Source organism: Cheilinus undulatus, linkage group 6 (genome assembly GCF_018320785.1).
Source record: "Cheilinus undulatus linkage group 6, ASM1832078v1, whole genome shotgun sequence".
NCBI classification, from domain to species: Eukaryota; Metazoa; Chordata; class Actinopteri; order Labriformes; family Labridae; genus Cheilinus; species Cheilinus undulatus.
The window spans coordinates 20,973,118-20,989,562 of record NC_054870.1 but is presented as its reverse complement, the minus strand read 5'-3'; the positions used below and the strand labels follow the sequence as shown (position 1 = coordinate 20,989,562).

General features: G+C 37.4%; 2 protein-coding genes across 4 annotated transcripts; one reads left to right on the top strand and one right to left on the bottom strand.

The window, feature by feature from the left end:
* Window positions 1–3: 3 nt before the first annotated feature.
* setd4 (SET domain containing 4) lies at window positions 4–7,418 on the bottom strand. Of its 3 annotated transcripts, XM_041789301.1 has the most exons (13): window positions 7,307–7,418; window positions 6,261–6,359; window positions 6,073–6,168; window positions 5,795–5,832; window positions 5,335–5,423; window positions 4,702–4,938; window positions 4,499–4,558; window positions 4,165–4,294; window positions 2,478–2,652; window positions 2,107–2,185; window positions 1,701–1,781; window positions 1,470–1,593; window positions 4–1,395 (listed from the first exon to the last, which is right to left on the bottom strand). In XM_041789301.1, the coding sequence occupies exons 2-13, from the start codon at window positions 6,334–6,336 to the stop codon at window positions 1,219–1,221; spliced, it is 1,362 nt and encodes a 453-aa protein (XP_041645235.1). In that variant the 5' UTR covers window positions 6,337–6,359; window positions 7,307–7,418; the 3' UTR covers window positions 4–1,218. The 3 variants fall into 3 exon arrangements, with proteins under 3 accessions (XP_041645235.1, XP_041645234.1, XP_041645236.1); XM_041789300.1 differs by having other exon boundaries at window positions 6,261–7,382; XM_041789302.1 differs by lacking the exons at window positions 5,795–5,832; window positions 6,073–6,168; window positions 6,261–6,359; window positions 7,307–7,418 and having other exon boundaries at window positions 4,702–5,135; window positions 5,335–5,402.
* cbr1 (carbonyl reductase 1) lies at window positions 7,416–13,837 on the top strand. Its single transcript, XM_041789310.1, has 7 exons — window positions 7,416–7,544; window positions 8,375–8,489; window positions 9,383–9,552; window positions 10,262–10,369; window positions 11,844–12,052; window positions 12,277–12,330; window positions 12,422–13,837. Exons 2-7 carry the CDS (start codon window positions 8,377–8,379, stop codon window positions 12,593–12,595), a joined length of 828 nt encoding a protein of 275 aa, XP_041645244.1. The 5' UTR covers window positions 7,416–7,544; window positions 8,375–8,376; the 3' UTR covers window positions 12,596–13,837.
* The last annotated feature ends 2,608 nt before the right edge of the window (window positions 13,838–16,445 follow it).

The following is a 16,445-nucleotide window of genomic DNA, read 5'->3' as shown; positions in this document are numbered from 1 at the left end:
TTTGTCCTCTTTATTTCATACAAATACAAAAGTAAAATTCAGTTTTTCACGTTGTTTGTAAACTTGGCACAATTCAAATTTGACAGTGCACCCACCTGACTTGCTTCGGTATTTCAATTTCCAGATCTGCTGTCTGAATCCAAGTACATCATTGCCTTGTTAGACTTAGTTTTTCTTATCTTTCTTATTAGATGCATTATGTACAGCTCCATTACTGTTAGATCAGAATAAAAATGGTTGGCATTAACTCGTACAGTTATACATGCAGGATTAACCCATGGCATTTACTGAATATCAAAATGATAATCTGTGCTATGGAAGATGATGGAACCTCTTTTTGCTGCACACCATGCTTTGTTAAAAACCATGGTCTGTAAACCAGTTTCTGGTAGTTTTAGCTTCCCTGTGGGGTGCCAAGTCTTGCTGGAAAAGGAAATCAGTATCTCCATAAAGCTTCTCAGCAAATGAAAGCATGAAGAACTCTAATATCTACGAGTAGATGGCTGACAGCGTTTACGCTGGACTTGATAAAGCACAGTGGACCAACAGCAGCAAATGATATAGCACCCCAAACCATCACTGACTGAATCCTGAAAACACTGGACTTAAAGCACACTGGATTCTCTGCCTCTCTGATCTTCCTCCAGGCTCTGGGACCCTGAGTTCCAAATTAAATTCATAATTTACTTTCATCTGAAAACAGGACTTTGGACCACTGAAGCATCTTGAACTGAATGAAAGAGGCAGCAGTGGTTGTGTTTGTGAAAACTTGGGATGAGAACCAGAGGGTTTATTTCATGTCCCAGTCAAACCAATTCTGAAAATTGGTCTGGAGAGCTGCCAGCTCACTTACTGAGCCAAGTACCAAACCCCCAAACTTTTGTTACTATATCCCCTCACTTTGACATCTCTCTATTGTTTGTGCATGTGCATGGTTTTCAGCCTCTGTGTGTGGAGCATTTTTAGAAACCGTGTAATAACTGAGGGACTCAGAGGGTATACCTCCTTCTTCTTCTTCCTCTGACTTGGCAGATAACAGGACAGATCCTCATCAGAATGACTGAGGTCAAACCTGTGACACTGTCATGATACCCTGCTGCTTTTTACAGCCATGCTTGTCCATAAATTGAACAGAAACATGGAGACTTTCCAGCATCACAAGTTCAGTCAGTAACCTCATTCCTTCTATCCAGTGTAGGATAGATTACTAATCAGATGTCAGCTCCCAGTGTCAACGTCAGATTGACGTAGTAACAGTCCGTCTGGTTGTCTCTGCATGCTTTCAAGTGCCTCGAGACAGCTACCCAAGATGCACCTCTCCTCCTGTCGCAGAGCCTGTACCACCTCCACTTGCTCCCTGTTTGACAGGTCACGCTGCTTGAGGAGGAAGGAGATCTGAACACAAAAAATGGGAACATTTTTTAAAAATCAGCCTCACTGGGAAAGTAAGAGATTGTGCAAGTACACACCTTGTCAAGAGCCGTATGTGTGTCTTGTAGCAGATGCTGACAGAGAGTTATAGCTGTCTGGATGCTCCATTCCTCTCTGTCTTCACACACCGCCTGGCCGAGCAACACTGCCCTCCACTGGTGACTATGGAAACAAACATGTTATCTAAGGACAGTGACATACAAAAAGGAGAGACAAATTGAGCTTCTCCATAAACATCTGCACTAGTGTGTGTATTTTGTAATTCTTACTATAGATTTTGTGGCAGAGACAACAGTCTGAGAGCTGTCATCAGCCTCCAACTCGGCCCTTCACTGGATACAGTGAGATTACTGACATGGGGTTAGAAAAAAAGGAAGAAAAGCATTAGTTTTGCATACAATTTTGGACTAATATTGTTGTAAACAAATGAGCCCCATTACTCTGGTTAAAACTTCCTTTAAAAGAATGAAAAACACTGATTTCAAAATGTACCAAAAAATGAAAGCACCCAAAACACTACTTAATTAGAGTAACTTGAGTAAATGTAATTAGTTACTTTCCACCCCTGTTAATACTACTTTGAAGATATTATCTTGTAAAGCAATAAACAGGGGTTGAACAGAAACCATGCTAAACATGAAAGGAAAAGAAACTTAAGACACATTTTTGCCTTACTGAAGGAAATTGTTTTCCATGAGGAACTTGATCTTCTGATCCAAACTCCTGTCACCTCTTAAAACATCACAGAGGAGATCTGAGGGACAAAAAAGAGATGTAGTTCAACCTCTGTTTCATGATTTGATAAACATCATTTTTCGAGTAGACTTAAGTTAATTCTATGTGTGTGTGCTTTACCATTCATTAGTTTTTCCACACAAGAACAAGTTTTTTTATGTACTCAAAATTAGCTGATTTAACTATTTTATTTACTTTTCATACAGTACCAAGAAAACTAAAATAGAATATCTGTTTCTATTTTGCTCTGAAGTACATCTGGAACTGCTTTAGATGCATAAAGATTTGATCTGTTTCTTGCAAAAGTTAACCTGTATCCACATAGACCACGCTGTGAGGGTTCCCTGAAGCAACAAATCCATACTCCAGCATGAGGCGCTGGTTATCATGGGAACCATAGTTAATGAAGGCTTGCTGGTACTTTAGTGTCCCAGAAATGCTCCTGATTTCATAACACCTTGTCTTGTCATTGTAACTGGCTTCAACCTGTGGACAAAAAAGGGTCAAGGGTCAAGGATCTTTATCACTCCTGAGTAGCAACAGATAGCAGTACCACACAAACAATCCCATAATGTATGGAAATAAACTGAAGAAAAAGCAAGACATATAAAAATGGCAGCAAATAAATATAATAAAGATATCCCATGGAACAGACAAAAAGGATTTCAGACAGGAGTAGCAACAGCTCCTTGAAAGTGGGTGGTTGGATCCATACATCGCTGACCTGACCTTTGAAAGTGTTTTAAGTTTGAACTTATCAGTTAAATCACTCCCATTAGTGCCTGCACTGCCAACATAAAAATTCCACAGCTTAGGATAAAGAATTATTTGTTGTTGTTAATTTTCCTGCAGAGTATCCACCTAAGGCTCAAAGCTCAGCTCATTGTTCACAGAGGTTTCCAGGTATTTCTAATGCCTCACTGGCTCCACAGTCAATTCATTTATCAACAATGGAGAGATGGAGAGGCGGTGGGACTCTTTATAAAAATCCACTGTCAGCGCTTTCATTTAGGTTACATTGATTTAGGATGACCTACAGTACACCAGACTTTAAACGGATAAAATGAGGCCATGGTCAGGGTCATCACTAGAGAGAAGTGACATGATCACAAGTAATACATATTAATAATTTGATGAAATGACACATCCCATACTAACTCTGGCATTCATTGGTATATAAAAGACCAGACCAAATTTGTGGATGCTTTAAAATTTTTCTACAAAAATGTGAAGTTAGAACCTGTTTAAAGCTAAAGAAAAATCAATAAAAATAATCACAAGGATGTTTTTACTCCCTCAAGGTGTGTTAAAATCATTTTTAAAAGTATGGCAATAGCATCATAAACAACCCTACTAGACCTGAAGTGAAGTGAGTTTTTCACTGCGTTCACAGTATTCATAAGCTTGTCCTTCACAAACTTCCCAATAGATTTCATTTCTCTTAGGAAAAGAGTGCAACAAGCCTATAATCACTGAATTACTCAGGAGCACAAATGTTCAGTACAGGTACAATAACACTTCCCGGAATATTAAACTCTACGAAGACAAAATGTGAAGCTCATTGGAAAAGTCCAATTCTGATTCCATTAAAAGAAATAATGCCTTTTTTGGGTTGCATCCCTGTCATGGATGAAAAACCCTTCCATGTAATTTCCAGAGCTTAACATATTCTGCGCTCTGTCCCTGTGACTCAACTTAGCATGTTTAAGTTGTCTTTAAACCTATTTCTGTAAGTCTTAGTATCCAGATTGGAGAAAGCTGATATTTTGCAGGATAACCGTCTTCGACAGATTTAAAGATCTATGGTTGGTTGTTTAGACAAAGGAAAATGGACCTGATACATGCTGACACTGTTCTGTCAGTCCATACCAAAAAAAGTAAAGACAGAAACTTTTGTTTGGCTGAACGTCCTTCTAATTGCCCAATTATCAGTTTCCATGACTACTTTGTGCTCATGTTTGATAAAGTGTTGAAGTTGAGTATTGTGTCAAATTTTACCTGGATGTCAGGACGGTGGTTCAGCAGGTCGAGAAAAGGGGCTAAAGCATAAACATCCTGTCCAGACAGGAAGGGGCTGGATGGGTGGGACATGAAGACAGAGCGTGTGTTGACACTGCACCATGCCCACCTGGAGGGAGAACGAAGCAGCTCAATAACCTGACAGATGACTTTTAAATCTATCTATTCAACATTCATTTAAACGTTTTTCTTTCATATTTATTTGAGAGCACAAAAAGTTTAATCTAAAGATGAAAGTGGAAATTCTTTGCGTAACCGTCCAGATAATGTTCAGGATGATAAACAACTTTTACATGTGTACATGTATGGATACCTCATTGCTTCATATGTCAGCATCTCCTCAACAGGCTGACTCAGGATTGGCTGCAGGGATCTAAATGGAGAATACAAACTTTATACTTGAGAGGCTATGCATGTTTGAGAGGGACTGGTAAAGAAGACTATCATGTAAATGTAAACATTCAGGTTTGAGGCAAATCTTTAAATGTACCCAGAACAGCTCTGTCCTGGGCTCACCTGAAAAATTCTTGATTCAAGGCATGGATTTCTCTGACTGCCTCCCTCTGCTCCACAGCCCGTCTCCTCACACTGTCAGGTAGAACAGCCATAACATCCTCTGTGAAGTACACGGGGCAGGTGTAAGAGGTAGGGAGCACGTCGATGTAGGGGAACCAATCTGACGCTTCCCCACGATGGCGCTCACAAATCAGGAAGACACAGAGCACCAGGAGGGGGGAGAGGCGGGGCTTCCAGCTGAGGAGTAAAAAAAAAATATGAAACCTCAGCCTGTCCATATGTGTGTGAACGTATTTGCAATATTGTTCGATGAAGTTCAGGTTCCAGAGTCCTTTAATATAACTCAATATAATCTCATGAAAGCCTAAGGGTGTTTCATACCTGAAAGTCCGGAACAAGGTCCAGACCACCAAGATCCAGGGGAGGTTTCACACCTATCATTTTGGTTTGGACCAAACAGAAAAGTCAGAAAGTCCGGGCCAAACGACGTAGGTGTGAAAGCCCCCTTACAGAGTCTGTTGGGTGTCATTGCAATGGGTTGCACTTTTTTAGGGTTTGTAATGCCAAATGCTATATCTAGAAATTAAAAATGAATTGTGATATTGTTTTTAATGTGACTACATGTGTGTTTACCTCTTGATATACTGTCCCAGGTAGCTATCCAGGACAGTTGTTGTTGTGAGCAAACAGGACTGTGGCAGAGAAATTAGCAGACTGCCAGGCTGTGTAAGAAAAGAGAGAGACAAAGAGAAAGATGTAAAACTCCTAAACTACAAGAAAAAAATAATGGAATATAAAGAGGACTTCAAAAATCATTAATCTAGTATTTTTAGTTGTTTGTTATTTTGACTCAATACTTCAACACTCATCAGAGATAATGGTGTGATCATTTGTAATTATAATTGTCAGACAATCATCTGAGGGTTCTGAGACTACAGATGCAAATATATGAAAATATACACCAAAGGGAACATGTTTGTTACTTTAGTTATCTATGACAGACACAAAAACGATTACTAACTTGAAAGAAATGTATACAGATGCTTAAATGTGTAATTTTAACATGTAACCTGATGCATGTTTGCAGACTTACCTTAATGGTCTTAAGAACTTGCAGTCCTCTACCTGTGTCTAGGATGGACACAAATATACAAACTTAAAGTCTGAATAAAGTACATAATTTGATTGCTTTGCTGCTGGAATAGAATCCATCCTATTTCCATGTACAGATTAAAAAGTCTTCATGCAGATTTTGCTGGTTTGTATGCCAAGACATACAGTATCTAATTGTAATGTTTGGTTTTAGTGGTCAAAAAAAATCTGTAACAAATGTGAAAAGTGAAACTTAAGATAAAGAAGATATAGTCTTACCAGTAAACAGTGCTGGTTGTAGCAGTGTTGATGAGAAGCCTCTCTGGTAAAGGAACTTCATGAGCCTCACATACTGTGGCTGGTGAGACAGAGACACTGAAGAGACAGGAAAAAATGGTGATGGGAGAGACTAGAAAGAGATTGTTTGTGCTCAAACAGCAACATGAAACAGTAAATGTAGCTTCTACCTGACTGGATGATGCTTTCTTGTTTACGCCTTCTTTTCCTTGCAGCTCGTCCAGGATGATAGTGTCGACCCCTCATGACCCCACCTAAACCTCTGACACCTTGATGTAGACAAACAAATAAAGCAGAGCTCCACATGTCCAAAGGTCTACCTAAAAATGCTAAAACGTGATCTCTTGCTGGCAAAATAACCATATAATTCTCACAAGTTTGGGTCAAATTTTCAGGGTATAGAGATCAGACACACAGTAAGCATTGTGCTTAAAATGCATTTAAACAGTTAAAACAGTTTCTTCATTTAAAATTAGCTGACTGTTTATTAGGCATTTCTTCAGCAAAACAAACACAATTTAATACAACAACAGTAATGGTGATTCCAAAAACAAAATTTAAATTAGTTTGTTTGGACCTGTTACAGAAAAAGATTGAGTTTTATAGCTGTTTTTGAGTAATGTGTTTTGAAGGAAAATAATGCTGCATTCTACTTCCAGGTTATATTTTGTCAAGCCCAAACCAGTTTTGATAATTAATCTCTTTGCTGTTCTTATCCTGTGCATGTGTAACAGTTTCAGAGTTTTAACATTCAATAATAGCACTCATTGGGAATCTTTTCTGCAATAAAAAAGAAAAATAGAGTAAAAAAAAATTCAAAACAACCCTATAGAAATTATTTCTCTAGTTGCCTTGTTTGTTTTTGCAGCTTATATTGAGGATTTTATTGATTCTAGGCTTTTGCTTTATGAGGGAAACCCCTTATATTAGTTCTAAGTTAAAATAACACATCTCTGTCAAAATTTCTACAAAACATGAGCATTTAAACATGCAAGTGGAAGAAATATTTATATATCTGCTTAACTCGGTGGAAACTGAAAACAGTTTATTACAGTTTTTTGTCTTAAGTTTACTTATGTGCGTGATATGATTAAGAGTGTAATGATCAAACCCTTGTCTGTCCTAATACACTGCAATAATGAAAGATAACCGTAAACCAGACCGCACCAACTAAAAAAATGTCATAAAATGAGGAAAGGTATGGACTTGAACGTACCGTAACTCTAATTATAATACACTCATTCTCATTTCAAGATCACTTTGATTTTGCGCTTCGGTTCCATTGCTCAGACCCACGTTGGTTGTTACCTTGTTTTTCCGGGTATGCGCACTGCCGCTGCGCGGTAAATCTCCAGCTTTCCTTTCTTTTCTTCCCCATTTCCCTCTAAAGTGTTTCACTCGTCGCTGCACCAGCAAGAGCAAGGGTTCACTCATCGTTTAGAGGTCTACTAGCAGTAAGAAGCTATTTTTAAACTCCTAGTTTCATAGTTAGCTGCCTGCTAATGACAAATTACACATTTCTGTGTTTTAAAGCTGTGGGCTTTTCAGCTAACTGAATTATGCACAGTTTGGCAAGTCTTGGTTATGTAACGCATAAACGATATAAAACCAGGCGGAAGGTACTCTCGTATAACTAGATGTGTAATGAAACATATACGGAAAATCGTGATGCCTCCACGTCTCACATGGTGGAGTAAATGAGTAAATGAGATTATTTTCAAACGTAGTCGCAATCGTCAAAGCGAAAAATGCTCATAAAACCGGTTTACATTGGTCATGCAAAAAGTTTGAATCAGGGATAAAGGTCATAAAAACTACGCACGTGCCAATACCATGACTAAGCATTTACATTTAGTCCTCTGTCTCTTGACTTCAAATTCTAAATGTAAGCCCTGATATTGCTATAATTTATATTTTTAAGCTTTTGTACTGTATCATATTCAAGATGGTTATGAGATTAATTTTTTTGAATAACTAATGATAGAGGGTGTGTTTCTACAGCAATCGTTGTTCATCTTGTAAATCCAGTTTGAGTCGGTTTATAGATAAGATATAATAATCCTGACAGTTCTAACTCAGCTGTCACCATGACTCAGCATTTATTTGATTTGACCCGTAATTGACGCTGGAGCATACTTGTCTGCAGCAACAGCCTAATCTTGATCAGTTCTCAGGAATGACAACCGTAATTATTATCAAGTCCAATGCATCAGAAGTGCTTTAATGTTATTCTTTATAATACAGTGTGTCTTTGTTTTGTGGAATCTCTTTCTAAATTTGACAGACATGGCTACGAAGGTTGCTGTGGTAACAGGTGGTAACAAGGGCATTGGTCTGGCCATCGTTCGGGCACTCAGCAAGCAGTATCAAGGAAATGTTTATCTTACCTCCAGAGATGTGTAAGTGGCTCACCTGGAAACATCTGCACCAGGCTAATGCACAAGACACAATGCCTTTAAGGTCTTTTCACATTTCAAAATGCTTCCGGCAAATTCCTTAATTCTTTATTTATTGTGTCAAAAGAAAAATATCAAAATAAGCTAGAAATAGACATCTACTAAAGGGGACTAAAGAAATCTCAGAGGACTTTTATGACTGAATATCCTGTTTCTCTTATCTCAGTGTATTACTTTACAGTGTTTTTAATCCCTCAGAGTGTGCAACATTTTGACCTAAGAGGGTATAGAAGTCATTAGGGCTGGGCAATTAATTTAAATTTAGACTAAATCAATTGCAATATGTCGTAATGCATTTTCAAATCGCAGAAGGTGCAATATGTCTTTGATCTGAAGTGTGTTTGAAAAATTCCAGTTTAATACTTTTTCCTAGCAGCAGAGATGTTATGCTCTAAACATCATGCAAACATTCAAGTGTGATTTTTTTCTGAAATATTTTCCAAAACGTCCTACCTTTCTTGTTTTTGTATTTTTGTTTTATTAAAAATGAGGAAGACATTAAATAACCATCTCCTTAAATACAACGTTTTATATTAAATTTGCAATGAAACAAAATAGACACAATTATATATTGTTTCAAAGTTGTTCAGCCTCAGTTTGATCTACCAAATGTGCTGCTTATAATGTAGAACGACTTCTGCATGTTAGTTGACAAAAACATAAGATGAGGAATGAAAAGATAATCACATATCTCTCTGTGCTGTCTCGTTCATGCTCTCTCCCCATGTTTCCTGTCTCTTCAGCTGTCCTATCTAAATACAGGCAAAAAAGCCCCAAAAAGAAAGTTATATAAATATTTCAAATTAAATCAAGTTAAATGATTTCTGTCTCTACAGTGGTCGGGGTCAGGAGGCTGTGAAGTTGCTGACCTCAGAAGGATTGACGGTCCACTTTCACCAGCTGGACATCGATGATCTGAACAGCATCATGGCCGCTGCTAGTTACTTTAAAGAGAAGTATGGAGGGGTGGATGTCCTCGTCAATAATGCAGGGATTGCATTTAAAAGTGAGGTTACAATATTACCTCTGTATTTATCCATTACTGCATACTGAATACATAAACAACATGTTACTATTTATAGTCCTGCTCCAGCTGCAGATTCATTCTTGAGCCTTGTATCAACATAAGCATTAAAGGCATGCAGCTGAACAATTTGACTAATAATTACAGAATAACAAATAGTATTGGTTGTAGTTTTGCACAGTAGCTGCTGAAATGTACGTCCAGTATTGTTTGATCTACATTAATGTTTTTAACCAAACTTTTTATTTCAATATTCAATCCTATGGAACAACATATGCACATTTTATGTTTTTCAACAAGTTGATGCTTTAGAGTTGACTCTATTTCAGCATTATGTACACTAATTATATACTCAGTTCTAGAAATGTGTTAATTTATTTAGAACAGTGTTTCAGTAATTTAGTGGCATTAATCTTAACAATACAATTTCTGCCTCCAAAGCATTAAACCAAATAAAAATGTATCAAATACATTTTAGCAGTGACTCTTAGACTGTAGTTAAATGCTCTCAGCTGCAGCCACGCTAACTGAAGCAAACACTTGCTAAACATTAAAAAGGATCATGTGACTGTTCATTTTGGAAAAGACTCTTAAAATGAAAGTCACCAGTTGTGCAGCCAGTAGGCACAGTACATTATTTCATACCATTATAGGTCTTTCTTGCTGTAATCTCTACCCTCCCTCTCTTCAGTGGCAGACACAACTCCATTTGGAGTCCAGGCTGAGGTGACCCTTAGGACAAACTACTTTGCCACCAGAGACATGCTGACTCACTTCCTTCCCATCATCAATGCAGGAGGTAATGATGGAGACTTGGACCAAGCAGCTCAGCATATAACCTGATTTAAAGGTTTAGATTTTTGACACCCTAGTGCAGTGATTATTAGGCTCGACGTTAATATTTTAAAGGTTTATTTGGGCTTGATTCAGAAAAGTTAATAAAGTGATTCCAGTCAGGTCATGCTGCATGTATGGGTCATCCTAACGGGTAGTGTAAGTCTGACCCGAGGCTCCTTCCCCTTGTGTCATTCCCAACTCTTTCTCTCCCAAATTTCCTGCACTATCAAACAAAGTCAAAAGCCCCAAAATATGTCAGCATTTACACTTTCTAAAAATGCTATTTGTTGGTTATTACTTAACTTTGTAATATTTTAAATATGGTTTTATGTTTTTCTGTCATCAGGCAGATCCAAATTGTAAAGCTTTAAGACAAATGCTAGTTTTGTGTCAGAGAATGACTGGTCCAATCAGCATAACTTGAGGAGATTAAGGGTGTGGGTGTGGTTTAGTTGTACTGAAAGCCTGTAAACAATGGTGGCTCCTGAAGAGATAAGTATGGATGGAAGCAGCAGTTTTACAAGAACTGGACAACACCTCTTTATCTAAAGCAAACCACACTGAAAGTTTTTCATGGTGGAAAAGGTCATTTTTCTTCTTCTCCCAACCAGCTTCAGCCTGAGTTTGATTAAACAGTTTTCTTCACTTATGGTGAACAACAGTAACAGCTGCTTGTCAAGTTCATGTTTTGTAGTTTACTCTCTGGGATGGCCTGTACCTACTATATCATATGTTTTGTTGCTCGTTGGGTTCCTTCTTATCACCCTCCAATTTAATTAGTTTTAAAGGGTCTGCCCTTTCCAAGCACCATTTTTGGGATGGTACCCCTATGTATGTGAAATATATTCTATGTCATTGATATGTGGAACGATCTACCTGGTGGGTCAGGTTAAACAAAACTGGCACTTTATAGTCTCTTTTAGAAATGAATCTTTTTTTCTCAATTTATCCATTTATCTCTGACACAAACCATACAGGCAGCTTGTAGACAATCTGACATCTCCAACCCATGCAATTTAGCATGCTTAGTTTGGCTATCAGTTACCAATTTCAGTTATCCTGTGTATAATGCCAAAATGTTTGGTACTATAATTTTTTTCAGTACCTGAAATTTTTAGAAGTACAGATCTACAGGTATATCTTTAATCCAAAGCTAGCACAATAAAACAACAGTGAGAGCAGCCTTAATCTGATCAAATTTGCAGGATTATGACAACACTCTTAATTGCAAATACATTTTACACTGCCAGTGTATCAGAAATAGTGATGAAGTTTGTGTGCAATTTTTGGTAGAGAAAAAAAATGATCCAATATTGGTGGGCTAGCTTCTGACTTTTTCGCCATGAAAATAAAACGGGTATAATTATCGCTTGATATTCACAAGTATCATATTTAAGTTTAAGGTTCAATGACAAACTTACCTGTGTGCATTTCAGGACGTGTGGTGAACGTCTCCAGCTTTGTCAGTGTCCGTGCCCTGAACCAGTGCTCCCCAGCGCTGCAGCAGCGTTTCCGCAGTGAGGACATCACTGAAGAGGAGCTGTCGGGACTGATGCAGAGATTTGTAGATGAGGCCCAGAAGGGCAAGCACAAGCAGGGTGGCTGGCCTGACACGGCATACGGAGTGTCCAAGATTGGACTGACAGTAGGTATCCTCTGTTTGAATTAATGGAGATCAAAAACCCTTTATAGGTCTTAAGTTGTTTAAAAAGCAGAGGGAAGAGCGTGAAATCTTTGTCCTCATTAATCAAAATAAGGCACTAAAGGTTTGAGAAACTGTGACTGAAAAGCTTCTTAATGGTATGCTTTCATAGACTTTTCATAGACATAGATTGTTCTTCACATGTGTGTCTCTGTTTTTGTCTTCAGACTCTGTCCATGATCCTGGCTCGTCGTCTGTCCAAGGAGAGACCAAATGATGGGGTAATCACTGAAATATTAAGTTTTTGAAGATTTTTTCCCAATGAAATTCTCTCTGCCAACTTACATTTTGTTGTTGCTTATCTTTTTACAGATCTTGCTGAATGCCTGCTGTCCAGGCTGGGTGCGCACTGACATGGCAGGTCAGAAAGCCCCAAAATCACCAGATGAGGGCGCTGTTACACCAGTCTTCCTGGCACTGCTGCCTCCTGGAGCCACAGAGCCTCATGGAAAATTTGTTTCTGAGAAAAAAGTTCAGACCTGGTGAAGTGGTTGAAGGGACCTGAGTTTGTTTTTATGTTGGTTAATCCATTAAAGCACTGAAATGCATTAAACACTTTCAAATGAACACAATATACAAAATTGGAAGCATCAATCAGGAAAATCTTTTAAAAGAGCAACAGTAACACATGATCAGCTTTATCCAGAGATGCAACCATTATATAGTTAAATTAATTTCTGGTTTTTGATTTTGCATTTACAAAGTTATTTAGTTAAACAAGGCAGTGCTGGGCATTCGAAAAAAAACAAAACGTTTTTTTTTAAACAAATTTTTATATTTGTGACGTATAAAAGCAAAATTGCTGTTAGAGGTTGAAAATTGCTGCTGTAAAATCATGCAAAAATAAGAGTGTCTTGTCTAAATACACTCATGCCTTCATTTAAAAAAAATAAACACTTTAAAATCAAAATGTTTTTTGATTTTTTTATTCAAATGTAAAATATTAGAATAGACAGCCACGGATAAGAACATTTTCTTGTTTTTTTAGATTTACATATCCTGAATGTCCTGAAAAAGGCTTTAAACTTCTGTAATGGTAAAAAATAACTGCTCTTGAATTGCTTTGAGTAGAGGTTGTGTCTAAACAAAGCAAAATCTGACCATTTACAAAGAAGTCATCAATGTGTCTATCACATTTATAAAATAGGTGAGATTGTTTATCACTGTGGTGTAAAATGTGTTGACATAAAGAAGACTTCTGTAAAATAGTCCAGTGACTTGTAGTGACACCTGGTGGTGAAGAGTAGTATTTCAGGTGATTAAAAAAACATACTGTGGGGAGTCCCAAAATGTATTTTTCTGACTGATGAAATAGAATAAACTGAAAAAAACAAAATGAAATATTGAAACTTTAACTTTGAAACAGAGGAAAGTGTTCTGCCTGAGTTGTAACCGTGCACTCTCATGTTAGTCGGACTATATGCTTTGCATGAATTATTATGCCACTTGCACCCAGAAATTGGCAAAGAAAGATGCACTGTTGAAAAGAAAGGACAGACATGCCCACCCCAGTGGTTCAGAAGGCCAAACAACCAAGGAAGGCACAGGTCAGGTTTACACCAGACCCCATTCCTGCTTCTCCAACCACTGACAGGAGACTGAAGAAGAGGAGCCAGTAGTGTGTCACTTGTCCTGGATGTAATAGGAGTTACTTAGGAGGTCATATAATGCTCAGTAGCCTCTGACTACTCTTTAGGTGCTTTCCAATAATAAAACAATTTAACCATGTTTTTGTGCCACAATCTTATTTTTTTGTCTTGTCCATATAAGGAAAATGATCATTAATTCATCAAAGATCATTTTCTATTTATTAAAACAGCTTGAATTGGCCAAATTCCACTTAAAATCACAATTTCTGGCTGCCTTCTTGTCCACAATGGAGGGATCAGTTAAGTCTTTGTTTATCCACGATGTTATATGTATCGTCTGGTAGTGACAGAAAACGGTATAAACACTGTTTATAAAAACTGTTACAGTAAATTTATACCAGTCTTACCCCATATATAACTCTTAATGTAGTGTCTTTACCAGAAGGCAATAAGGACATATTCAGATATTCAAAAATTCAGCCAAATGCAAGACTTTGGTGGGGCAACATCTCCACATTGTCAACTAACTGGAACTTTTCACAATTAATTGTGGGGTATAATGGGTCCTCAGTGTAACAATGTTGTAAAAAATAATCTCTACTGACCTCACTTAAAATGACCTCAAAGACTATCTGGGAATGCCAGTTTTTTCTGAAGATAAAGAGCTAAGCTAGATGAGTCGAGACATAGTCTTTCCTCTCAGAGGACCACAGTTGTGATGTAATATACTGATGACTAAAAAGACACTGTAGGTTTTCCTTTGTTGGCATGGGAAAAATGGCCTATGAGTTAGCAGTGGTAGACAGAATGAAGGAGAGACATAAAACAACATTACATGGCTCTCAAAGAAATTTTAGTTCTGCATGTGACACAAAAGTTACTGTAACAAAGTTCTGAATGCTTGATTATACTGTATTTTGCACCAAGGAAGATATTATCAGGTAAGTAACACAATGAATTTACAGTTTACCACATTATACACAGAATATAGTACCTTGACTTGATTCTTACTTGGAACTAATCCTAATCTCCATTGCTTGTTTCCATACCCCTGTGGTTACTTTGTTGTAACCTTGTTGTAATCTATGGGGCTATTTGAGGCCCTGCTTTTGTTTTTTTGAACAACTAAAAAGGTGTGTCTCTTTTCCATTTAATTGTTTGCTATAATAAATGTCAGTGTCTGGTATATATTCTAAAGCATGTCGTATTCTCATGTTACATTTATGATGTTTTTCTTTGTCTCTGTTGTATAGCTTTGGGAAGGACTCGTATTGTTTGAAGAGTCTAAGTCTAAGTGAGTCTAAATGAATAAACATGCCTTGTCTTGTGAAGGCATTGGCAGTGATTCACTCCTCGCTGGAGCTTCAACACTACAGGTGAACTCAACACAGCAGATACAGCTACAAGTAAGAAACCTCCATTTCTTCTCCTAGATGCATAGATGGAAGCCGTTAAAGTTAGAATTATATAAGATTTGATTATTTTGAACCTTTTTACTTATAGGAATTGGATTGGTCTACTTCACATGACTATATCAACATTTTAATAATTATATAAAAGACAGTAAAACCAGAGGAAAGATTGTCTCTATGGATGAAAATGTATGATGACACAGACTCTTAAATTTGTAATGTTCTTATGTTTACAAATGTAGGGTTCCTGAATTCAGTGTCCTGGTTCCAGTACTAAATTAATTATTGTAAAACAAGTTTGCATTGAATGTGCTATTTAAAAAGTTTGAATAGAGGCTAAAGCCTGCTTATATATGACTATTCTATGACATTTTGATGCATGTAGATTTTGGGCAGAGTTTTTTTTTTTTTTTTTTTACTTTATCATTTCTAAGCTAAAATGTGAATAAATGTTACAAATCAACACTATAGAGCTACAGTTTAACTTGAACAAACTAGTGAAAAAGCTGGCTCTGTGGTTGGAATCAAGTTGAACTCACTGGAGGATGAGGTGGAGAGATGCACAATGACGAAGGTGGAGGCCATTCTGAGGAACATGGATCATCCACTTCATATCTCCCTAAATGACCAAAGAAACAACAGTGGTGGACAGCTCCTCTCTCTTCGCTGCAGGACAGAAAGATATAGAAGATCTTTCATACCATCAGCAATAAGACTTTATATTTCTACCATAAACAGATGAGACTCCAGACAATTGAATTTCCCTTCGGGGATAAATAAATTTATTGTATTGTATTGTGTTGTGCTTTTATTATTGCCATCCTTTGTCCCTAATTTACTGATCTGTTTTCAATAAAACACCCTCTCTCTCTCCTCAGTGGCAGACCCAACTCCATTTGGAGACCAGGCTGAATTGACCCTCAGGACAAACTATTTTGCCACCAGAGACATGTTGATTCACTTCCTGCCGATCATCAAGGATGGAGGTAGGATGGGTACTAATCAGCACACAGCCGGATTTAAAGTTTTAGAAATTTGGCAGACTACAGCAATGATTACACAACTCAGCAGGGCCTAAATTCAGTAAAACTATTAGTTTTTCACCTGGGTCAATAAAGAAATCAATTAGTTTGACTTACTGGTAACAACTGATGAGTGTCAACATTAAACATAAAATCAGATTATCGTTAAGTAAATAAATGCCATATTTAAGTAGTTAATGAGCTCAGCAAAACTGGCACAAAAAAAAATCATGTTTACATTTTTTACATTGATGGTTGAAAAAAACTAACTAACACACACAAACTATCTGTGGTGAGACTGAGATCATTACAG